The sequence below is a fragment of the Arvicanthis niloticus genome, chromosome 6 (genome assembly GCF_011762505.2).
Source record: "Arvicanthis niloticus isolate mArvNil1 chromosome 6, mArvNil1.pat.X, whole genome shotgun sequence".
NCBI lineage: Eukaryota > Metazoa > Chordata > Mammalia > Rodentia > Muridae > Arvicanthis > Arvicanthis niloticus.
Window position 1 is genome coordinate 4,040,528 of NC_047663.1, and position 24,767 is coordinate 4,065,294.

At 52.5% G+C, this 24,767-nt stretch overlaps 1 protein-coding gene and 1 long non-coding RNA gene across 7 annotated transcripts; both read left to right on the plus strand.

The window, feature by feature from the left end:
• The first annotated feature begins 5,365 nt into the window (after positions 1 to 5,365).
• On the plus strand, positions 5,366 to 8,238 carry LOC143442592 (uncharacterized). Of its 2 annotated transcripts, XR_013110867.1 has the most exons (3): positions 5,366 to 5,548; positions 5,683 to 5,965; positions 7,624 to 8,238. It is a non-coding gene; the product is annotated as an uncharacterized LOC143442592 (long non-coding RNA). The 2 variants fall into 2 exon arrangements; XR_013110866.1 differs by lacking the exon at positions 7,624 to 8,238 and having other exon boundaries at positions 5,683 to 6,085.
• Positions 8,239 to 9,473: 1,235 nt separating this feature from the next.
• Positions 9,474 to 23,271, plus strand: Cant1 (calcium activated nucleotidase 1). Of its 5 annotated transcripts, none has more exons than XM_034506729.2 (5): positions 9,474 to 10,184; positions 11,411 to 11,490; positions 17,981 to 18,639; positions 20,652 to 20,855; positions 21,456 to 23,271. In XM_034506729.2, exons 1-5 carry the CDS (start codon positions 9,783 to 9,785, stop codon positions 21,824 to 21,826), a joined length of 1,716 nt encoding a protein of 571 aa, XP_034362620.2. In that variant the 5' UTR covers positions 9,474 to 9,782; the 3' UTR covers positions 21,827 to 23,271. The 5 variants fall into 5 exon arrangements, with proteins under 5 accessions (XP_034362620.2, XP_034362622.1, XP_034362621.1 ...); XM_076935379.1 differs by having other exon boundaries at positions 10,117 to 10,184; positions 11,284 to 11,490; XM_034506731.1 differs by lacking the exon at positions 11,411 to 11,490 and having other exon boundaries at positions 9,962 to 10,142.
• Positions 23,272 to 24,767: the final 1,496 nt, after the last annotated feature.

The following is a 24,767-nucleotide window of genomic DNA, read 5'->3' on the forward strand; positions in this document are numbered from 1 at the left end:
AGGACTGAGAACTGCAAAAAGGGCTGAGAATCTTAATTGGTGGTAGGAGCGTTGACTTAGGTGTGTGGGCAACCCTCAGTCCCAGCAGCCATCCCATCTGAGATACTTTCCATAGGGGCTATTTGTACTCCAGGGACTGATGGTGTTCATAACCCTTTTGTAACAAAATGGCAGGCTGTGTGTTTCTGCAAGTATGTCTCAGGAGGGGATGGCTCAATTGCTCGGTTCAGTCTAGAGAACACTGCGAGGCAGAGGCGAGCAGGCAGCTTCCAGAAGGTCCAGGTCCTCCAGTGACTCCTGGAGTGTGGTGCTGGGCCAGATGCTTGGATGTTTCTTAATCTTACACATGTGAGTCTCCTCCTGTGGGAATCATGTCCCAGGCTTCTTCGGAACGGCCCCTCCTGTTCTTCATCCACAAACACTGAGTCAGATAGCTTGCTCTGGAATCTTATCACAACACTAAAAGAGAGATTTGAACTGAGAAATGAAACTGCCCTAGTGACACCAGGCTCAGAGCACCTTCTCCTCCTTCTCCCCCTCCCTTTCTCTCTCCCCCTCCTTCACCCTTCCCCCTCTCTCCCTCTCCCCCCTTTTCTCCCTTTACCCCTTCTTCTCCCCTCCTTTGCTTCCTCCCTTCCCCCCTCCCTCTTCCCTTCCCCCTCCCCACTCCCCTTCCCACCATTCCTCCTCCTCCCACCCCTCCTTTCCTCCCTCCTCTCTCTAGGCAGGAGATGCTGGTTTGGGATATCCCAGGCAAAACAAACAGGCTGCATTTTTCTACTCTTTGCTGTGCCAGCATAAAGAAGGGCTGATGGAATCTAAGGGGGAAGAGAGGGGGTACAAGTCAGTGCCCCCATCATCTCCTCCCAAGGCTTAGCATAGAGAGGCAGAGATCAAATCCCAGAATGGGCCAGGACAGAAAGAGAAGAGGGCAGATTTGACGTCAGGCAGAAGCCTGTGAATTCCCACAGGCTTCTCCAGAAATTCCAAATCCAAGTGCCAACCCATGGGAAGGAAAGACGTTACTGGCCCTCTGGTACCCTGGCAGAGCACTTAAGGATGCCTGTCAAGAATTTGTAGATGTATTCCAACCAGAGACGTGACCTGCCCCAGCCCAGCAGCCCTGAGGAGAGTTCCTGTGTCCTGGCACACATCTAAGACTGAGCAAAATCACATTCTTGATTATCTATATAAGAAAACACAAGGATAAGATTCTCCTCATTCCTGTAAATGACTTGAGGCTTCCCACCCAGCACATGGATGGGAATGCACATGCCAGGGAGAGCAGAAGCAGAAGGGACCCTTAACCCTGCCCCACCCCACCCCGTCCCCAGGCTGCTGCAGGGGCAGCAAAGAGTTTTTGAAGTCTTGTGAGGGAAGAATCGCTTCGTGTCATGGTCCCACCCAGAAGACTCTGCTTAGTGAAAACCTGGCTCAGAGCAGAACAGCGGGACTCATAGAGCTGGATGTGTGGCTCAGGAGAAGGACATGCACATCCAAGATGGATTTAGTGATGGAAATTGGAAAAGCGGCACTCTCTAATGGAATTCTGATGTCAAAAGCAGTAGAAATGTTTAGAGATACGTTAGATGATGCTCAACTCTGCAGCTGGCTCATTCCAACAGGAGGCTTTGCATCAACCCAACTGGTTTCCAAGCGCATGGGCTTGGTGCCTCGTGGACAAAGCAAAGCTGGATCCGGTGTCTCTAATCTGGAGTCAACTGGGCCAGATGGACTCAGAGTGAGATGGAGATGTCCCAGGGGTCCTGGAGCAGCCCTGACTGTTCATCAGGGCAACAAATGAAGGTCATGGAGTTGTAAGACAGCCCATGTCACACTGTACTATCAAGTTTATGTCAAACTTAGGAGAGACCAAGACTCAGGTAGTTTTGTATTTGGGAGATTTGGGGTGGGGGTTGGTTAGTTTGCTTCTGTTTTTCAGTTTGTGGTTTCCTTTTCCAGTCACGTGTGTTAGCCAGGTATGCTGGTGAACACCTTTCATTCGAGCCTTTGAGAGGCAGAGGTAGATGGAACCCTGTGAGTTTGAGGCCATCCTGGTCTATATAGCAAGTTCAAGGCCAGCCAGAGATACATAGCGAGACACTGTCTCAGTAAGTAATCAAACAAACAGAATTACTTATTTGTGTGCGTGTGTACGTGTACACGTGTGTTCCAGGGTATGTACATGTGCATGTACATGTGTGTAAGCATAGATGCAGAAGTCAGAGGAAAACCTTGGATTTTGGTCCACAGAGTCTCACTGTTCTGGGACCAATCAAATAAACCAGGCTGGCTGGCCAGCAAGTCCTAACTCTCTGCCTGTGTCCATCTTCCCAGCACCTAGATTACTAACTTGTTACCACGCTTTTTTAAGAAACAAGAATTCTGGGTTGGAAGTTGAGTCCTAATACTTGCAAGGAAAGCACTTTACGAGTTAAGACATCTCCCCATTCTTCTCTCTGGTTTTTCCTCTGTGGCAGAGCCTCACTCAGTAACCCAGGCTGGCTCTCAGCTAATACCAATCCTTCTGACCCACCCTCCCAATTGCTGGGATTAGATATGTGCACCACCATACCTGGTGTGTTTTGGGAATTTTTGATGAGCAACCATGACCCAAAGCTTCTCACAGGATTAATAAGAAGGTTGAAGTAGACAGTTAGTGCCCATGATAAGTACAAGTATGGAAGTACAACCTCTCTTCTTCCAGACTCTTAGGCTGAGCCCCCACACCTCCCAAGAGACTAAAAGCGGGTGTGTTTATTTTCTTTGAGGTAGAGACTAGGAGAGGAGCAGCTTGGTACTAAATACAGCAGAGGGAGCCTCGGGCTTCCCATGGTGCCTGAGTCAGAAGGCTCGGAGGCATGGGGAATTTTTTTTTTTTTTTTTTTTTTTGGTTTTTTTCGAGGCAGGGTTTCTCTGTGTAGCCCTGGCTGTCCTGGAACTCACTCTGTAGACCAGGCTGGCCTCGAACTCAGAAACCCGCCTGCCTCTCCCTCTCGAGTGCTGGGATTAAAGGCGTGCGCCACCACCGCCCGGCAGCATGGGGAATTCTAAGATATGGGAATAGTGATGGAGTGTGTCTGAGGGGTGTCATCACAACCCACAACCCAACCTAGCAGGCAAACAGGCAAAGAGGACTCACAAGGGCCAGGTGGCAAAGGCTAATGCACACCAGTGTAACAGAGTTCATGTGTCACCGAGCTGGACAGCTTGTAGGGCCCTAAAGCCCTTTGTTGTCAATTTCATTTCTGCTTTGAAACTGTAAGAAAGACAGGAAATTTAGCAAGACAGGGAATGCTTTGCAGACTTCCCAGTCTCCCTCCATTCCTGCCACAAGCACCCCAAGCAACCAGAACCTGAGTGCTTCCCACTTAGCTAAAGCTGTCCCTCCGGGCTAAGCCAAGGGTCATGATGAAACACAACACAACAAATGAAGCCCAAGGTGACGCAGAGCCTGGGTCAGTGGAGCCTGGGTCGGCACAGGCTGAGTCAGAGGTCATCATCCTGAGAACATGGGACAGATGTCAAGACCAAGTACCCCTCCAGGTCTCCCTGTCAAGTTCCAAAGTGAGCCGTTAGCCATGTCCGCCCTGAATTCCCTAGATTCTGAACCTACGCAAGGGTGTCTGGGCCGAGCATCAAAGGCTTCCTCCATATTCCCAAGTGGCCCTCTCTCCTCAGACCAGAGCAGCTCCTGGGAGAAGAACACGAGAGACAATGGAGCATCCCCTGCAGCCTCCCATGGAGGGCATGCTCTGTGGCCTGATACATTGTAGTGCTATATTTATTTGTTTATTTTTGTGTATATATGTGCACGAGTGTGTATGTGGTGTATCTGGTGGTTTTTGTCTGTGTCTGTGAGCATTGGGGTGTGTGTGTGTGTGTGTGTGTGTGTGTGCGCGCGTGTGCGCGTGTGTCCAGATGGGTAGAGGCTGGAGATGGATGTTGGTCACTCTTCACCTGATTACCTTTGAGATCTCAATCCCCATGCTTGTCCAGCAGGTGCTCTTGCCCCCTGCTGAGCCATCTCCCTAGTCCCTGTTTGGCAATTCTTTCCTTCTCCCTGGTCACTTCATTCCTGTTCTCTGGTTTTCTGTTCATTGCTGTTCTCTGGTTGTTGGAAAGGGCTGGGAGGCCTGGGCTGCTGTAGGGCGACACTGGGTCCCCGATAAGCACAGCATGTCATTAGCAGCTCCATGACTTCTCCCACTGGGGCCCTAACATTCTGCCAAGCCAGCTATTCTGGGCCGGTCTGCCTGGCTATCCCACAGGCAAAGGCTGGCTTTGCAAACTTTTGCATTCCATTCTGAAGGGTAGTACGACAGGCAGGCTTCCATGGGTGGTGTTCCACTGCCAAGAGGGGGATGGGGGAACCGCTCAGAGATCCACAGAAGTTGCTGAAATGGGAAAGGAAACCTGGCATCCAGACCAGTCCTGGCCATTGGCCCGTGTTCATAGCTCCTGTCCGGCGCCTCCTGTTTTCTGGGAGCCCAGACAGGTGGAGTTCAGGATTGGTATCTTAATGGCTGCTACAGGACCTCACAGCTGGAAGAAAACACGCGTAAGGACTGTCCCTCTGCAAGGTCAGCACACTCGTACCGTGGCCGTTCACATGCCTCCTGACACTCATTCAGTCATTTAACTTTCTCGTGCCTCAGTTTCTCTATCTCTACTGGTTCCCTCCGTTTTGGTAAAACATGTCAGTTAACACAGAGGCACCGAATGAACCTGATGTAATATCTTACCTGATAAATAAAGTGACATCGCCCCCTGGTGGAAGGCACAGTCCTAAGCGCTTAACTACGAGGAGCTGGGAGGAAAGGGATGGCGGGCGTGAAGAATGTTATACAGAGCCACAGGAACTAAAATGTGTTGAAAGGCGGTGTATAAGGGGCAGAGAAAGCCGTGATTGAGTGGAGGCCCGAGTGAAGGCGCACCGTTGTCATGGGCATGGTTGTCAAGGACCCCAAGGCCCAGACCCATCTTGACGTCCAAGAGCAAGTGATTGACTAGTGGAACAGAAACTAACAACCGCTGCTTCCTCCTGCAGAGACCGCGGGCCCACAGACTCCTCCCACAGAGACTGATGGCCCACAGACTCCTCCCACAGAGACCGCTGGCCCACAGACTCCTCCCACAGAGACCGCTGGCCCACAGACTCCTCCCACAGAGACCGCTGGCCCACAGACTCCTCCCACAGAGACCGCTGGCCCACAGACTCCTCCCACAGAGACCGCTGGCCCACAGACTCCTCCCACAGAGACTGCTGGCCCACAGACTCCTCCCACAGAGACCGCTGGCCCACAGACTCCTCCCAAGAAACTGCTAGGCTACAGACTCCTCCCACAGAGTCTAGGTAACGGGCTCCTGTGTTGGACATACAAACATACTTGAGGTCCAGGGTTGATGTAGTTATTGGTTCCATTCCATCCGAGTGCACACAGCCCAGCTGACACGAGCTTTTCTGTATGTGTGTCTACGTGTCTGCCCTTTTCTCTTGTCCTTACTACCCCTAGTCCAGGACCAAGCTGTTCCGAACGCGGCAAAGGTACTGGGGCACAGACCATGATATCTCAAGGCACGGTGTAAAGTCCTCCGGGATGAATGAGGATGGAGGGGCACGCAGAAGCAAAACTTCTCTTAACCTTCAGCCCTCCTGTCTCTACTCCTCTTTCCCCATAGGAAGTAGAACCCCTCTCCCAGAAATCCAGACACGAAATCCAGAAACACCACAGAAGCTCCTCCACCTCTCTGTGTAGAAGCTGGCCGTCAAAGAAGTTCTCTGTCCTACAAAATACGGATACTAAGTAGCTGTTGGGGTCTTGGCTCTAGATGGAACATCTGTCTCAACCGCAAAGCTCGGGAACTGTAGAAGAAGAGGTGGAGGACGGGAGGAGTGCCGTAAGCTTCTGTCTTCTGGATAAGGCATGACAGTTATAGGTACCTACAGGATCAAGCCAGGAAGGTTAGTCAAACTCCCAGCGGGCAGGACCAACTAGGAGAGGGAGCCGGAAGTGGATATGATCAAGATACATTGTACACATGTGTGACATTGTCAAGCAATGCATAAAAAGTTTTTTTTTAAGATTTATTAATTTATTATAGTGTATGTGAGTACACCGTTGTTGTCTTCAGACACCAGAAGAGGGCATCAGATCCCATTACAGATGGTTGGTTGTAAGTCATGTGGTTACTGGGAATTGAACTTAGGGCCTTGGGAAGAGCAGCCAGTGCTCTTAACTGCTGAGCCAACTCTCCAGCCCCTAAAACATTCTTTTTAAAGTTTTTTTTTTCCTGTAGGACTGGAGAGATAGCCCATAACCTAGGAGTTAAGAGCACTTGCTAATCTTTCAGGTTGAATTCCCAGTACCCACATGGAGACTCAGCCATCTGTAGCTCCAGTTCCATGGGATCCTACCCCCTCTTCTAACTTCTATAAACACCAAGCAAGCGCACAGTAAACATGTGTGTGGGAAAATAATTATACACAAAATAAAAGGAAGAAGTTTTTCTTTTTTCAAAAAAAAAGAATTATTTATTTTATGTATATGAGTACACTGTAGCTGTCTTCAGATACACCAGAAGAGGGCATCAGATCCTATTACAGATGGTTGTGAGCCACCACGTGGTTGCTGGGAATTGAACTCAGAACCTCTGGAAGAGCAGTCAGTGCTCTTAACTACTGAGCCATCTCTCCAGCCCCTAGAAGTCTTTCTTAAAAGAGAAAGGTTACGTATTTTTAAAAGTCTTCTGACCCATCTTGTTTGGTGATATGTCACATGAACTTCATGCCAGAAGGAGTCTTGTCCCCACCTGGTCAGTGCTGCAACAAGAGGCCAAGGAGACACCAAGCAAACATTCCTGCCAGATCCTCCCACTAGATCCTCCCACCAGGTCCTCCCAGTAGATTCTTCCAGTAGGACCTCCCACTAGATCCTTCCACTAAGTCCTCCCACCAGATCCTCCCAGTAGATCCTCCCACCAGGTCCTCCCACTAGCTCCTCCCACCAGGTTTTCTCACTGAGTCCTCCCAGTAGGTACTCCCACTAGATCCTCCTAGTAGGACCTCCCACTAGATCCTTCCCCCAGATCCTCCCACTAGGTCCTCCCACTAGGTCCTCCCACTAGGTCCTCTCAGTAGATCCTTCCAGTAGGACCTCCCACTAGATCCTCCCACTAAGTCCTCCCACCAGATCCTCCCACTCAGCCTAATCCCATTAGATCACATCCCCTTTGGCCAATCATGTTTATATATGAAGTCCCTTCTTCATCAAATCCAAGCATTAAAATAATGTTCCCAGGCTGGAGCTGGAGCTCAATTGATAGAATGTTTGGTGAACATGTGCAAAGCCCTGGGTTCTATCCTCCATCCATTCACCACATAGACCAGGTATGGTGATGCACATATGTAATCTCAGAGACTTGGAAGGTAGAGGCTGGAGTATCAGAAGTTTTGGGTCATGCTCAGATATATAGCTAGTTTGAGGACAGCCTGGGTTACATGTTTTCCCAGGTTCTCTGGGTTTTGGGGTCTTCAACTCCGAAAGTTCTCGTCTTAAACAGAGATTTCATAAATGTGACGTGCTATTCTCTTGCTACCTGCATTTTGTTACTGGAGTGTAGGCTACCCCATGAGGGTGAGGAAGCTCAGCATACCTTTCTGATCCTATGGAGGCTGTGACGACTTCTCCCATGATGCAAAGAGGAATGAAGATCTTCTGGTTGGGCTTGAGCATGAAGCCACTGCAGGCCTTTAGGAGGACTCCTCCACAGGCTAGCTGCTCTAGAGGACATGCTCACTCCTGCATGAACACATACTTTGGGCCAGTGTTTTTTCTTCTGGAAATTTATCCTAGATACATTGTATAGTTGTGGTCTAACAACACAAAATTATTCCCTGAAGCATTGTTGAAATATGAGATTTTAGGTATTCCAAAAAGAATATTTTAGGGTGGAATTAATAGCTTCCCTATGGTCTTGGGTAGAAGACTGTATATAGTAAAAACCCCAATGGTCTCCTAATTCTACAGGTTCTAAGCAATTCTATTCAACAACCCTAAAGGTTGGTTGCTGGGTAGTTGCAGGAGTATGTCATTCAACTTATGAAGCTTGCAAAGAGATGATGACAAAGAAGTGTTGAAGCCAGTAACAAAAGTCTATCAGTGCAACCCTGCAGCCCCCAAACAGACCTGTGTGTCTATGGAAACACCCTTCGGATAAAATTATCATTGCACAATAGCAATGGGGAAAGGATGGATTTCTTCTTAAAGAGATATTACCGTAGCCACAAAAGAATCACACGTGGTTTCAAAGATATGACAGGGCTGAGAGGAAAACCCAACTGCGGAAGTAATAGCCTTGCAAGCACACAGGTGAATCTGACCCCCGGAAATCATGTTACAAAAATGATTAAGTGCAGTGTTGCAATCCCAGTGCAAGGGAGGCAGAAGCATGGGGATACTGGGGCTCGCTGGGGCTCACTGGCCAGCCAGGCTAATCTACTTGGCCAGTTCCAGGCCATCCAGAAACAAGATGGGTGACATCCAAGGAACAACAGCCAAAGTCGTCCTCTGACCTCTAGGGGAATGCATGTACACCTGTGAATATATAAACCCACACAGATGCATTTTCTCTCTCTCTCTCTCTCTCTCTCTCTCTCTCTCTCTCTCTCTCTCTCTCTCTCTCTCTCTGTGTATTTGTGTATGTGTGTGTGTGTAAAGTACCGACATCATGGTGGAACACACCTGAAATCTCTCACTCAGAAGGCTGAGGAAGGCTACACAGTGAGACTCTGTCTCAGTCAAAACAAAACATATTAATATATTAGTGTGTGTGTGTGTGTGTGTGTGTGTGTGTGTGTGTGCGCGCGCACACACACGCATGCACAGCTCTGTAATCAGGCAAGGAAAGGACATTTTGTACCACTAAACTGGTAAAATTAAGCTGCCCCTGGAACACTGACTCTGCCATCATTTCATAAAGGTTAAACTGGGATGAACTGGGCAGTATATTATTAGAGCTGCACAGCTATGCGCTGTCCACAAAGGAAGGCAAGAGAAAGATGAACACAGTATTCGGGACCATGCCTCTCGTTGGAGGTGTAAGGAGAGGGGATTGATAGGGTGCTTTAAAAATCCTGAGAGCAATCTGATATTCCGAATAGAGAAGCAGTAGTAAATAAAAGGTGGCTGACTGGGTGGGACTTGGTTTGGTCTGACAGGAAACATCAGAGAATTCAAGCAAGATCTGCCTGCCAAGCCAAGCACAGAGGCGGGAACAGGCCATTTTCATTTTTTAACACGTAATTTAGTACATGTTCTACCGTTAGTGTGTCTCATAGAACAGGAAGGGGTGGAAGAAAGGGCTGTTTTTCATCGTGTGAGGTTTCCGTATTTTGAATTCGTCCCCACTGTGCAACGATCGGTTTCTTCCCAGAAGCCTTTTGGGAGACCCGAAAATGTGGCTGAAGTAGGAGGGAAGGCTGACGCTGGATCCATGGCTGATGAGGACCTTTTAGGAGTCCTGCTACGCTCTCGCTGTTTAGGACTGAACTGGTACCAAGATGCCTGTCACACAGCACAGAGCTCAGGGCTGGGCAGATCGGGAAAAGAGGAATCCGGGTCCTCCGTTTGTAAGGGTTGTTGACTGCAGTGGGCGACGGAACACCACCATCTTCTGGTCCTGGCTGTGGAAACCGGCTATGACCAGCTCAGAAGTGGGTCTGAGAACTAGGGCGGCAGAGAGGAGTCCTAACTTTTAAATTTCCTGAGACGAAGGTAGGGATGGGAGTGATTAGGGGTGTGTGGGGTGGAACTCTAGGTAAAGATCCCTGGAGCTTCTGCTGGCGAACGAGACACTTCCGCTTCAACTGCGAGCACAAGCCCAAGCGAAAAAACTACGATTCCCAGCAGCCCATCGCGCAGCGCGCAAGCGCAGAGCGGAGACTGGTGGGAGGAGACACAGAGCAAAGGCTGCCGGGAAGACGTGGCTGCAGGCGGCTGAGTGGGACAGAGTGCGACGCAGGTGCAGAGCAGAGGCTGCCGGGAGCGCGCGGCCAGAGTGGGGCGCAGGCGCAGAGCAGAGGCTGCCGGGAGCGCGCGGAGGGGCGGAAGTGGCCGCCCTCCCTGTCCGGCCCTACGCAGGTAGGCGGCAGCCCGCGGGCTCCGGAGCCAGGCTCTCAGTGGGTGAGTGACGGCGCGCCCGCGGCCGGGTGCCCTCCCTCGCTGTGTCCTGGGGCCTGTCGCCACCCGCACTCTTCCGGCCTGTCCCCAGGCACCTCAAACTCCCCCCGCAGCTAGGCTGTGACTGGTGCCAGACAGACAGACATCTTTCCCCTCTGGCTAATGTGGGAGACCTCCCCTCTCTGATGATTGTGCTGTGCTGTACCCCTGAGAAGTAGTGTGAAACTTCTTCCTCTTCTGACTAGCGTGCTTCAGATGCCCCTAGCGACAGTCCCTTTCCTTCCTCCCTGCTTGGCCTGGGCAGGACCTCTCCAGTCTGGCTCTTGATCACCTCTCTAACAGACCCACTTATACCGCCCATCTCCTTGCTCAGTCCGGGCTCTTCTCGCTGTCATCCAAGATTGGACCCTCCCCTGGGCAGCACGGTGCACTATCCCAACTTTCCACACTCCCTGCCCCTTCTGCACACCCCCTAGTCCCTTTCTGTACATACAGCCCCAATCTCGGCTGGATTCTCACAGCCTCGAAGACTGGTATCCCCTGGCCCATCCCTAACAGTGCTTCCTGCCGCTAGCACTCATGACATTCATCCGCCTCCAGTAAACCCAAGCACCTTCCTGCAGTCAATCAGAAGCACCTCAGTAACCAGCTTTATTTCCCGGTTCCACCTCAGGACTATATACTTGACGAAGCTTAGCCCTTGGAACCTGGTCCCGTGGTGTCAGTGGGGCCCGGCTGACCAGATCTTACAAGCTCCCAAAGCTGACTGGAGGACACGTACTGCAGGAGCTTCCTTGGGAGCTCCTCCCTGCCCCTCTGTGGAGCTTGACTAAGGTCCATCCTTCTGGACTGGGCCACAGACCCTCCTTTGAGCTGCTCCCCAGATCTCAGCCTAGCAGTCTTGCTGGGACCCGTGAGCACAGTCTAGTTCCTTCTGGATAAGATAAGGGATCTGTCACATAGAGCCCAGAGCATCTTCACTTGGCTAGAGACAGAATTCTGGGTGTTTTCTTTCTTTCTTTGTTCCATTTGACGTGTTATCAAAAGGTAAATGCTCTTTGCAGCCGAATGGACCATGTAGTGTGACCATATTGTCCTTTAGTCCCTTCAGTGTGTCCAGGAATGCATGACATCTTCTGTGTCTGCTGAGTAGCCGGGGACTGGTTTAGAGAGTGGTAGAGGCACGTGTCCCGTTGTCACCCATCTGACTGGCATGTGTGCCCATGAAGTCCCACAGATACATGCGACCCTGTTATCTGAGACTCAGAACATCCTTGGCAGTGTGGCTGTCTTCACGGCGGCTGTACAGGTAGGTGTCCTAGTGTGCTAGCATCTGCTCTTTGAGGACAGTGGATGGTTGTCCACACTCCTTCCCCTCTCTGTTGAGAGGCATAAAGATACCTATTAAGAAGCCAGTGAGTGTTGAGAATTTCTGGAAAGCTTGTCTTAAATGCCAACACTGAAGGGATTAAAACCCTGTATACTGACTGTAAAGAATTTTCATATTGACTTTTCATCAACACAAGGTAGATTGGCTAGGAAAAATAATAATGCTGATTCTAGAGAAGTCTGCATGGAAAGGCTTTAGGGTTCTGTTGGCAGGCATTTCTCTCGAATCCCCCTGTTTCTCTCTTCAGTGAGTACAGCTGTTAAGTGCTTCACCTGTGTCTAGTGTGGACAGGGCCACAGGAAATTAGAAGCCCAAGCCAGCTCCTGTGCATTGAGAGTGAGCAGTTGTAAGCAGTGAAGTGCAGATGAGTGTGAGCTGAGAACCGTCAGAATGGTTCTGAGGGTCTTGCCTTGTCCCAAGCCAGGACAGTGTAAGCTTTACTGTAGGGTGCAACTGTGCATCCTGGAACTGAGTTCTGGTCTCGGTTGTACTAGGATTGTCAAACCCCAGGGTTTTCAGGCATGCTAGCATCCAGTGTTTAGGGTGTCACTTTTCCCTGGGGGGCAGCTCCTTTGCTAAGTCCCTCCCAGGGTACTGGGGATACAGACTAAGCAGCAGCAGGAGCGTTGTGATGCCACAGATGCACACTGGAGAGGATTGTGAAGCCTCTCTGCCTGCTCTGGGAAAGGCCTGGTAATGAGTAATTGTAATGAGCCTCAGACCTTTGTCTACCGCACCCCTGGCCGGTGAGTATGCTACATTGCATAGAAAAGGGAGTTAAGGCTGGGAAAATCTCAATGGGAAACAGAGAGGTTTGCCCAGATTTGACCTCAGGACCCTTAAAGCCACAAGAGGGAGGCAGAAGAGCAAGAGGGAACCACTGCGAAGAGCCCCTGGTGCTGTCAGTATTGCTGTCTAAACAGGGAGGAAGGGACCACAGGCAGGGAGTGAGGTAACGCTGGGGAGTAGGGCTTCCCCAGCTTCTGCACCTGGGAAATAATAGTGTGTGATATTTCAGCTGCCATGTCTGCAGTAATTAGTTACAGCCCCAGAGCACTAACACAGTCCCCCTGAGTAGCTGATTTAAAAACGGGCTGAAAAATTCAACTGTCTCAGTAGTACACAGGTTGACTCAGTGTATGTATGACCCTGGGGTGTGGTGCAGATGTCAGAGATCCCGGAGTGACACTTGGCTCTGGGAAGGATCTGACTGTGGGTAGGAGTAGCCTCTGTAGTCCTCTGTAGTCCTCTGTAGTCCTCTGTAGTCCTTAGAGCACACTTTGGCTCTCTTCCTCATTTCCCTGGACTATCTGTCCACCTAGTCTCTGTGGGGAGTGGAATTCTTAGGTAGAGTGCTGAGCTTGGCAAACGCACAAAACCAGGAGCCAGATTCTATGTCGCAGTGCCTAGCTGTGGCCGTACACAGGGCTGTGCCTCCTAGGGACCTGCCGTCAGAGGCTGCTGGGAAGCCTCAATGGCTGCCTCCTCCTTCCCCTGCAGTCGGTGCTGGCCATGGCTTTTGTGCTGTACCGTGTGGTAAGGAAGCAAGCTTCAAATTGAGCAGAGTAGGCATGTGAGGCCTGTCCACCCTGCTGTGGATGGAGTGGGAGGACTTTCTGCAGGGGTGAGGCGTGTTGGCAAGAGAGTAGCCCTAAGAACTGCCCTTCCTTGATCCTGGAGGGGAGGAGTCAACTGCCTTGAACCTGTTTGAACCACCACCTGTCACACAGGCCACTTGTGAAGAAACAAGGAGACAGGCCACCTTGACTCTAGTTCCACAGGTGCTGTACAGATCCAAGGGTGCCCATGGAGGTAGGTGCCCTCTGCTCATGTTCTTCCTAACAGTTAGGCCAGCAGCTCTGGCAGCTCTCGGGTACACAGAGAAAAACACTTCCTCTGTATTGCTGATCCCTCTGGTCATCTAGAAATGTCCTTTGGGGTGGACAGATGGATTACTGTGTCTCATGAAGAAGTGAGGTATGGCCTTGCTGTTTTACGCCTGAGAGTCATTAGCTCTTCAACACCCACTGTGTAAGAGGGGCGAGGGGTGGAGAGGAAAGGGTACCTGGTGCCATGTAGCACTGGGGCAGGGCTGGCTCAGGAACAAGAGCGGTTGCAGGGCGCCTCTGAGCTTGGGGGAGAGCCTGTCTGCAGGCTTGGGGCCAGCGCCCTTAGCCGGCCTGAAAGGAGCCCTGACTTTACAGCTAAGGTCAGAACAGGTCATATCTCAGGCCAGGTGGGCCTACTTCTGTCACAACCATTCGGACGCCAAAATGACCTCAGGGTTCCTGTGGGGACTAGGAGGAGGCAAGCCCAACCCTGTCCTTCTACGGGACTGTTGTCCATCTTGTCCCTTGCTTCCACGGGCTCCTGTCTTGTGGCCTTGGCAATAGCTATAGCCACAAGACACAGTCTTAAGCACAAAGCAGCTGGGGGGGGGTCGTTGAGGACATAGGTGAAAAGGCAGCTGACTTGGCACTCTCTTCTTAGCAAAGAAGAGGAAGACCAGGGGAGGGGTATCTGACAGGTTCATTGAGGCTTCTGGAAGGAAGGCAGAAGTTTCTAGAAGCCTGCTATTGTGGAAATAGTACCTTCCCCGCTTTAACCAAAAATGCCTGAGCCCCAGTGGTTCCTGTGGTTCCTTTGCTTGTGGATAGTCTTCTTGGCCAAACTCTTCCCTTGAGGCATGGGCTGACCTGAGTGCAGGTGGTCCTTGGGTCACTGTGTGTGTGTGTGTGGGGGGGGGATTGTTCTTAGGTGCTATAGAAAATGACATGTACTGTAGCCTGAGGTAGCTGCATCCTCACCCACAGGTCGAGTCACTGACCTAGAATTCCTGGTTCCATTGTCTTGCCAGAGGGCCAAAATTAGGATGTTTCTAAAGGTTCTAGGGACAACTCAGCCTTTGTCCTCCCTGCTTCGCAGGCTTTCTGTGGCTTGGGGCCATATCAACATTCCCGCCTCTGCCTATGCGGTCATGTCACCTTGTCTTTCACTCACTCCTCTCTGCTTTTTGTAGAAAACACACGGGAAAGCTCAGCACTCAGGAGGCTGAAGCAGGAGGATTGTCTTGAGTTCAAGACTAGACTGTTTTGAGAAAGAAAACAACACCATTGCACTTGGGTCTGCCTGGACAGCCTCCTCCCTGAGGCCTCCAGTCACTCCTTCAAAGTCTGAGCTGGCATGGACGGGGGACGGTAGCAGTCTCCCACAGGAGGGATGACTTGCTGGGTGAAGACACATGGCCAGAGAGGGACTGCACAGTGAAATGACTGTCAAGGCACTTTCAGGAGGTTCCAGATGGCCCTGTGTGGTCAGAGGACATGTGCATTCAGGTGCAGGGAGCCCACGTGCCATGGTCTGGGTCATGGACTCTGGATTGCAGAGCTGTCCTTGTCTGAAGTTACGGTTTGTGAGAGGCTGGGCTGAAAAGCAAAGTGAGGTACTCTGCTGGCTGTGACTGGTAAGGAGAGCTTGTAGGAGAGAAGGGCAGACAGGCAGCCCCTCCTCTGCATCTGGCTTAGTCGTCAGCAGGTCTGGGAAGGATGCTGACACCCACGTAAGGGAAGTCATTGTGTGATGGCTCTGACTGCTAGATGGCAGAGCAACAGTTTGGACTCTGAAGGTCTGGAGTTCAGGTGAAACAGGTGCATGGTTGGAGGACAGGAGCAGCTACACTGATGCCTGCCTGTGGAGAAAGAAGAGTGTAGATGCTCCTGAGACGGTGCTGGGGCCTGGGCAGCCCTCAGTGTAGAGAGAGTTCTGCCAAGAAGCCTATTAGATACCAATTGGCTTGCAGTGGGGAGGTGCCTAGGCTACAGAGATACCTAGAGTAAAGAATGTGGCATGTGCTAGCCTCTGGGCCAGCAGAGAAGTTTCCCTGACTCTAGGACAGTGTCTGGAGAGGCACAGATAACCCAGGCTTGCACACCTGGGCCTAGGGCTGGAAGAAGGAAGAGGAATGGGCAGGAGTGATGTTCTTGAGGCGGTGGGCAGGACACTGGAGCAGGGAGGCTGCTCCTGCACAGACTCCAACATCCTCTGTTCAGGAAACAAGTTGAGTGTCTGGTGTCCCTGAGAGGGCAGTCCAGGAACACACATGAGCCAGCCAGGTGAGCAAGATGCCTGCAAACCAAGGGAGGGGCCAAGGAACCAGTCTCAGCCTGTTGGGATAGCCCATAGAGCTCTTTCTGAACAGAGTTGTGGGGGTATGGGCTGTACCCCCACCTTAGCTGCTACAGAACTTCTTGAAGCCGATGGGTCACTGACTTGAACAGTGAAGGTGTGTGGTGGTTCAAAGGAATGCAGAGTTTGTTAAACGGGGAAGTTTGAGGGTTCCAGAGACTAAGGACGATGGAGTGTCATGGTGTTTACCACTCTATACAGCAGTCATGTGTTTTGGGCCTGTGGCTCATGTTGGGCAGCTGAGTGGCTTGTTTATCGGGGCTTCATCTAGAGCTGTGCACTTTGAGATGACTAAAGGAACCTCACCATGGTGTTGATCGGACAACCCTTCAGCAGGTACGTGCTGATTGTCTCTTAGCTCCTCGCTCCTCGCTGGGTGCCAGAGCTGGAGCAGGAAGCCCTGACTTGGTGAAGCTCCCAAATGAAGGAGAGCAGATGGGGGAGTCTCCCAGGACTCCTTGGACATGAGTGAAGCAGCCATGCAGAGCAGGGCAGGTGTCTAGGGCAACGGAATGGTGTGAGGCTTGCTCTGGAAGTGATGACCCGCATGGTTAGGACCAAGAGGGAGGACCATGGGGCCATGGATGATTACATAGCAAGTAGTGCTGGCTGGGGGTGATGGCACAGGGCTCTCAGGAGACCAGCCGTAGAGGAGCTGGGGGACTGCTGCCATGTTTGAATGAACGGTGATCCTGCAGCTAGGACAGACCTGCCAAGGGGGAGCCATCAGGGAAGGAAAGGATTGAAGCCACTTCTTGGCACTGTTGTGACAGTTTGAAGTATAACATTTACACCCAAACTGTGCCTTTTGCCTCCGGTTTCCATGGGAATTTTGACTTGCTGGTAGTGTTTGTGGTAGCCTCAGGTATTCCTGAGGAGGAATGGGTTAGTCACCGTAATGTCGGAGAACTCGGACTTATGCTTTGAAATAGTGTCTAAGGTGAAGTTGGAATTGGAGCGTGGCACTATTTGACTCTTGGCAGGGCTTGACACCGTGTCCGGGATGAGGATATAGCACCGATAGCCTAGGTCTAGCCTCTGAAGCCGTGGCAATAGAGAAGAGTGTGTGAGGCAGAGCCTGAGTCCCAGAGAGGCCTCACCAGCATGGGGTGGGGACACTTTGGGGTGACCAGTTCTGCAGCCATTGCTAAAAGATGGCTACCCTGCCAACTGGTCATAGCAAGCAGCCCCAGTGTGCACAGAGCCTTCCCCTCCTGCCGTTGCTGTGAGCAGCAGGCCCTGTACCCACTTTTCTCCTTAGACCTGACCCTGGGCACTAGAACCTGAGCACGTCCAGGACTGGTGACTACAGCATGGGCACAGAGCATCTCTGTAGCTGCCGACACCAGAACCTTGTAGTTGGAGCACATGGGCACCCCACAAACCAAAGCTGCTGGGACCCCAAGCCTTTCCCAGGTGCTGCCTGGCAGCCTTGCCCATCAAGTCCCCCGATGTGATGTTCTCGGATTTGTTGAGGCAATGACAGTGGCTGTGGCTTGCAACCCATAAGGGAAATGCCATGCTTCATCCAGATAGAGGGTGGAGGGGCTGAGAGCAGCTTCGACTCTACCTTATGGGAGGTCACTCTGGAGCTAGACGCCGTCACCACAGCCAGCATTGGCTCAGAGGCTTTGTGGCAGTGAGCTTTTGAGGTCTGCTAGGAGCAGGCAGGGCAGGCAGTGAGTGGTGAGGCGGTGGGATTCCTGCCTCCACCAGTGCTCTGGACCTGTAGCTGTGCCAGAATGTAGAGCCCAGCTTGGGCCTGAAGCCAGAACCGTGCCCCAAGTTCATAAGGTGAGCAGCACGCAAGACTCAGTCCCTGTGCCTCCGTGTGTTAATAGAAACGTGTCATGGGACTGCTTCAAAACCAGCAGCAGCGAGTTCACACTGCCTCATGTCTCTTTGTATTGAAACATTGCAGAACCTGACCAGACCCCCAGGCTGCTATGTGAGAAGCACTGTTGACTCTGGGACTGACAGTGAGAGTTGACATACCTGGGAGCAGGGTGGCTGGGGAAGACTTGACATGTGAGTCAGATCTGCAACTGTGTCTCCCAGCAGGCCTTGGCCCTCACTGATGCTTCTGCTCTGACTGCCTGCTGGGGTCAGGGTTCAGCCAGGAAGAGCTGTCTTTCCTGACTGAGGCTGACTTGAGCCTGTGACTCAGGACTGGAGAAGTAATGTCTTCCACAGCTCCCTCACTGCTCTCCTCTTCCTGACTTAGGTCCTGTCCAGCGTGCAGTCTGATGCCCATCCAGCCCTTTGACCAGCGGGAATGGAATGAGCCTATGCACTCCCTCCGCATCAGTATAGGGGGCCTTCCTGTGCTGGCATCCATGACCAAGGCCACGGACCCTCGCTTCCGCCCCCGCTGGCGGGTGATTCTGACGTCCTTTGTGGGTGCTGCCCTCCTCTGGCTGCTGTACTCCCACCATCAGGCCCCAGTATCGGGCAGGCCCCCCACCCACAATGCACACAACTGGAGGCTAAGCCAGCAGCGCGCCTCTCATTACAATGACACCTACCCCCTTTCCCCGCCACAGAGGACTACAGGTGGGATTCGGTACCGAATCGCAGTCATTGCCGACTTGGACATGGGGTCCAGGGCCCAGGAGGAAAACACTTGGTTTAGTTACCTTAAGAAAGGCTACCTGACCCTGTCGGACAGCGGGGACAGGGTCAGCGTGGAGTGGGATAAAGACCATGGGGTCCTGGAGTCCCACCTGGCAGAAAAGGGGCGGGGCATGGAGCTCTCGGACCTGATAGTCTTCAATGGGAAACTCTACTCCGTGGATGACCGCACAGGGGTCATCTACCAGATCGAAGGCACCAAAGCAGTGCCCTGGGTGATCCTTTCCGATGGCGATGGAACCGTGGAGAAGGGTAAGTGAGCCTTCGCTGTGGGCTGAGCTCAGCTGCCACACTGTTGCTTCCTGCTCTGGCACAAATAGCTCAAGGGAAGAAGGGTTTGCTTTGGCTCAGTCTGAGGGTGTGGCTCGTCATGGTCGATGGGTAGTCACAGTGGCAGGCGTGTGAGGCATCCACAGGAAGCAGAGATGAGGGCTGCCGCTCAGCTCACTGTGTTCTCATTTGGTCCAGGACTCTGGCCCATGCCCTGGGGCCACCTATGTCAGGGTGGGTCTTCCTGTCCTAGTTAACACAATCTAGAAACTCCCTCACCTGCATGTCCAGAAGTTTGTTTCCATGGCGATAATGACTCCCACCAAAGTGAAGGTGACACTCAAGATCAGGCACAGACAGTGATCCAAGTGCTTGTCAAAGACCCTGCACACCCAAGTGACCCTCAACTCGGCTCAGCCTGCAGTACAGCCTTACTGGGCTTACGTGAAGCTGTGTCTAGAACTCTGAGCTGATCCCTGGGAGCTGCTGCTGAGGGGGAAGCCCTTTTCAGAATGAGCCAAGGCTGTGTGCATCATCACTCTCACCCCTTCTGGGACCCCCGTCCTTGTCATGTCTTCAGAGGTGTCTTAGATAATACAGTAGGACACCCATCAGGTGGCTTGCCTTCAGGGCTGGTGCTTAGTGGCTCACTGTGATCCCAGGTTCTAATCTCAGTTGATTGGGACCACAGGTCAACTGCTGCTGCCCAGCCTTGCTCTGAGCCTCCCCAGTACAAGGGTCTGTGTGCTGAGCACTCCTGGGATCAGAATCTGGTATTGGCTTCATGTGTAAGAGGTAGGACTCACTGCTTCAACAGGATAGGGACAGAGCTGCCTTACCTTTGGCAGATCTGATCTGTGCCTCACAGGAAGCCGGAGGCCATTGCAGACGTCCTGCTGTGGAAGGAGGGCTGCAGTAATCGCCCCCCTGTGCTGTCTGCTCGGCCTGCCTGGGTGATAAAAGTCCTTCGTGTTTGTCCAAGGTTGGGGCTCTTGGGAGTGGCTGTCTCCACCTAGTACCTCGGCTCTGTTGCTCACCCATTTCCTGCCCATAACCGTAACCGTCAGAATTGTAAACTTGTATGGGGCAGTTTTTCCCCTTGAATGGGAAGAATACAAGTAATAGGACGCTCACTGCTGAGCTATGGTTGTCCATCCAGGTCAGAAGACTCGTGAGGTCACTGGGGCTACCTGGAACCAAACCAGTCCCTCCAGAGCCACTCTAGGGCAGGCCACTCGAGGGTTTGTCAGAAGCTGCTATCCTCCTGCAGTCCTAGTTTCCCAGGGGCTAGGGAGCTTGTAGGAACGTTGGGGATAGCATGTTTGGGGATGTTAGGAAGGAGAATGTGCTCAAACAGTGCAGGCTTCATTGCCGGCCTGCGACAGGAGGCTTGTGTAAAGTCAATTAGTTGAAGGTAGTTTTGAAGTAAAAATGCTATGAAATAAAGACAAAGGTGGAAACAATCACTGCCTCGTCCTGAAGACCCTGTCATTCTGCCTTCCTCTTCACATGATGATGGTCTAAAACCCTGGCCAGTAGAGGCAGGAATTGGGTAGCCCTGTGGTTAGGTGTCAGCTGTCGCCCTCAGTGGCACAGACAGTTCCACACAGCCTGCTTGAACTTGGAAGCTGGCTGTAGCACACGCAGCTCCTGAGGCTGCTAGCATCACACAAGAAGTGGGATGGGGGCTGCTAGTTCTCGGAAGCTGAGGGGTGGCTGGAGAAGTAGCACAGGAAGTCTGGGAACAGTCTAGTGTGGTTCTAGGGTTGTCACACGCATGATGGGCTCTTGGAAGAAAAGGGGCGAGGAAGAGAGGACATGGATCCCGGGACCCAGCACAGGGCTAGGCCAGGCGTCCAGTGAAGCTCAAGGCTGGTAACTTCTGCCATCCAAGTGGCTGTGTGCCACTTTGGACACAGCTGACAGCAGCACAGGCAGGAGATAGGCTGGGTGTGGGGAGTAGGGTGTCTCAGGCTCGCCCCCTGTTGCCCCAGGCTTCAAAGCTGAATGGCTTGCTGTGAAGGACGAGCACCTGTATGTGGGTGGCCTGGGCAAGGAGTGGACCACCACGACAGGAGAGGTGATGAACGAGAACCCCGAGTGGGTGAAGGTGGTAGGCCACAGGGGCAGTGTGGACCACGAGAACTGGGTGTCCAGCTACAACGCCCTTCGAGCTGCTGCTGGGATCCGACCACCAGGTAAGCAGCTTCTCTCTCCGAGCCCCCATTGTAGTGCTTTAGCAGCTTGCTCAGGTGTGCCGACGACTCGGATCCCGTGGGCCATTTGTACCTGTCCCTGCTAGCCTTGCCAGATGACCCCTCATCCACAAAAAGCGTTCTAGCTTGGGCCCCTCATAAGCAGAGGAGGAGATAAGTAGGCCTGAGCTGCCATCCCCTGGGCTCTGAGGAGTCTGACCTTTGAAGGAAGCTCAGGTAGGTGTGGGGCAAAGGGCAGCAGGGAGCCAGGGCCCAGAGGCTCTCCCATGCTGACACGGAGGTGGTAAAGGGAGGGTTCCTCTTTTGACTAGTTGGCCTTCTATGTGTCCTGTGATGAACACCAAGGGAACAAGAGCAAACGCAGCTGGTGAAGGCCGCAGGTCCTGTGGGGACACAGTGCGCTGCAGACTCAGTGTAGTTCTCTGGCTGGGCTTGGTGCTGCATGGTTGGCCCTAAGCTAGAGGTTAGAGGGAAGATGGAGTAAAGCCCCAGAGTGCACCCTCAGGTGGCAAGGCACTTGAGAGGAAGGCTGTGCCAGTCAGCAGGGCATGTGGTGACTGTGGGTCTATACTGTCACCTCAGGCTACCTCATTCACGAATCCGCCTGCTGGAGCGACACACTGCAGCGTTGGTTCTTCCTGCCTCGTCGGGCCAGCCACGAGCGCTACAGCGAGAAGGAGGATGAACGCAAGGGCAGCAACCTCCTGCTGAGCGCAGCCCAGGACTTCAGGGACATCTCTGTGAGGCAAGTGGGGACGCTGGTCCCCACCCACGGCTTCTCATCCTTCAAGTTCATCCCCAACACGGATGACCAGATCATCGTGGCTCTCAAGTCGGAAGAGGACAATGGCAGGATTGCCACTTATGTCATGGCCTTCACGCTGGACGGCCGCTTCCTGCTTCCAGAGACCAAGATCGGCACTGTGAAGTACGAAGGGATCGAGTTCATCTAGATGAGTAAGCACCACACGCACGCCTGCACGCACTCACGCAGCAGGGCGAGGGCCAGTGGCCGTGCTACCCCAGGACTGTTTCATAAAAACCGGGAGCGCTTCCACTCGTTTGCTTTTTCCTTTTTTTAAAATTAAGAGCTGTGTGCCTGGCCAGAGAGTTCCAGAATAGGGAGCTGAGACCCGGCCCATCTGGGTGTGCGTTGCAGACTGGGAGCAAGGGGTCCTGCACAGGAACCCCAGGTTCGCCACCCACCCGTGTTCCCTCTGCACTGCCACCTGGTGGTAGGGATTGATCACTGCTGCAGGTACCTTTTGAGCCCCTGACCTTCAGAGTCCAGCCATGCCTTTCATCCTTGGTCTCTGGCCTTTCCATGAGTTCTCTGTCCAGTACGTGGTTTTGAAGCAGCCAGGTGTTAAACCCTAGCTTAACCCTGGGAGCACAAGACAGTCTGACAGACAGGCACTCAGAGACCCCCTCTTCCTCCCATGTGACCTTGGCATTCCATACTCTGCAGACCCCTGGAAAGTGAATGTTTACATGTCAGGGTGAGGACCCACCCCGTGGGCGACACCTGCCCACACTCTGAAGTCACTTTAGCACAGGATTATTTGCGAGCTGTTCATAATGTCATTTCTCCCCTAAGGAGGATTTTGTGCTGTTTAAAAGTCTGAATTATTAACTTATTTTTATTAAAGCAATTTCTTTTCCTGAAGAACAGAGTCACCAAACTTCATCACACAGTGAAGGTAGAGTTCCCACATCTTCCTTCCAGGAGTGAGGGAATTGTCCCCACAGCCACAATGTCGACATTAGCTTTTACAGGAAGGGCCTCAGGATCCTTGGCCTCTGCCTTCTAGCAACTTCCAGAAGCTGCCATGCTTTCACCTCTCAGCAGTGGCTGAGGGAGGGACTGCACCTGACTAGAGACCAGCCCTCAGTGGCTCCTGCTGGGAGTTTAGCAGCCTTCTCTCCAGGGGAGCCTCACTGTTGTCTGCTGTCCTGGTCTGTCTGTGTGTCCAAGAGAGCTGAGGCAGCAGGCGGGCTCAGCGGGAGTTCTGTAGGGAGCAGCACTTAGCTGCCTGCAACACCCTTAGAGCAGGACTCGGGAACTGCTGTGGGCACCAGGCCCGGATGACATCACAAACTCCTTCCACGGGAAGCTAGGAGAGCCACTGTCACTGGGCTTGGCTACCCTCAGTCCAGCTGGCTGTCACTGACTTGTGGTCTGAGGTCTTGGTGTGCTTGTGCTGGGAACTCAGCCAAGCCTCCTTGAGGTCTGTCAACGGTGAGGTTGTGTGATTCTGAACTGAAAGATGAGATGAGAGAGGTTGAGAGAGACCTGGGCCCCTCACTGAGGAGCTGTCCACACACCTTCCTTTCCCTAGTGTGAGCAGTGATTGTGTCTCTTCGTTTGTTTTGTAAACAATAAAGTGTCGGAGGTGTGGCTGTCTTGTCTGTGTTGCTGTTGCTAAGGGGTCTGCCCAGGGTGTCTGAACAGGTGGGATACAAGCCTTGGGGTTGAAATGGCACCTCAGCTCTCCAAGCGAGGCCCAGGAAATAAAGCCCCGTCCAGGCTTCCCAGGTGTGGATGTGATGGGAAGGGCCATGTGGAGAGCTCCAGCCCTGCAGGCTCTGTCCTATGCCATCTCTTCCCACTCTGGCTATTACTGGAGTCAGGACAGAGCCTGAAGTGCCGGAGCCTAGACCACAGGAGTCACAGTGGGCCAGGCTTGGAATCCCAGCCTCCGAAGGCCAAGATAAGGAATAGTGACAAGCAGAGGAAGGTTTGTGGCCACATCAGGCAGTGGGACAAGGAAAAGGTCCAGACTGGGCTAACAAGGAGGCTCAGTGTGGGCAGTGCCTGCCACACAAGCCTGACAGACTGAGTGACCTCAGAACCCATGGTGGAAGGAGGGAAGTGACGACCCAGAAGCTGGTCTCTTAACCTTCATATGCTCCCTGTGACATCTGTGCTCTTATGCGCGTGCACACACACAACACACACATACACCCCATATACCACATGCATGCATGTATTCACACACACCACACACACAGACATGTACACACATGTGCACACATAGAGGTGCAGTGACTCCCAAGGCCACTTCGGGGTCCTGCCCATCACTGACCCAGGGCTGTGCCTCATCCTGGCTCCCGGGCTGTTCAGGCAGGTAGTCTGATAAGTTAGACCATGTGGGATCCTTCCAGGAGACAAGTGTCTCTTCCAGCCGGCACCAGGCCTCAGCTGTTCCCTTCTCAGGTGTGAGAATCCCTGGGAAATTCCAGTCTCTTGTGATCTATCACCTCAGTTGTCTGTAGGCGAGGGGAAGGATGCAGGTGTCTCTCTCTGTGTCTTCTCTGTCGTCCATTTTCTATGCAGAAGATAGGTCATCCCCAAACCACTGCTCAGGGCGTCAGTGGAGATGTATTCTGTGGCCAGAGAAATGGAGGATGGGCCTGGTTTCCAAGGCTAGGCATAGGAAGCCACAGGTGCAGAGTAAAAGAGATGAGTTGACAGGAGGGTAGCCCCGGGCCTTCCAGGAATCAGGCACTTATTTAGGTTTTGAGACAGGGTTTCTCATGTAGCCCTGGCTGTCCTACAACTCGCTCTAGACCATCCTGGCCTCAAACTCACAGAGATCTACCTGCCTCTGCTTCCCAAGTGCTGGGATTAAAGGTGTGTGCAACCACCGCCCAGCTGGACACTTCTCTCCGATGCTGCTATTCTACTGGGGTCTTGGCAGTTCACTGCTGCCTTGGCACTGAGCACAGTGTTGGGATGCGACTTGAGGTCTACTCTAGGTCATTGTGGCCCTGGCCTCTTCAGGACATTACCCTGGAGAGGCCTTTATGACCCTCAGACCCCTGTGGTTAAAGATAAACACAGTTTGGGAGGACCAGGATGACCAGGCTGTCGTGCCTTGCTCTGGGTAACAG

Excerpts from the sequence above, each read along its gene's own strand:
- Cant1 (XM_034506729.2), top strand. The coding sequence starts at position 9,783 with ATGGGAGTGATTAGGGGTGTGTGGGGTGGAACTCTAGGTAAAGATCCC. Across the intron at positions 10,185-11,410 it reads CGGAGCCAGGCTCTCAGTGG|TCCCACAGATACATGCGACC; the intron begins GTGAGTGACGGC and ends GTGCCCATGAAG. Across the intron at positions 11,491-17,980 it reads TCTTCACGGCGGCTGTACAG|GTCCTGTCCAGCGTGCAGTC; the intron begins GTAGGTGTCCTA and ends TTCCTGACTTAG.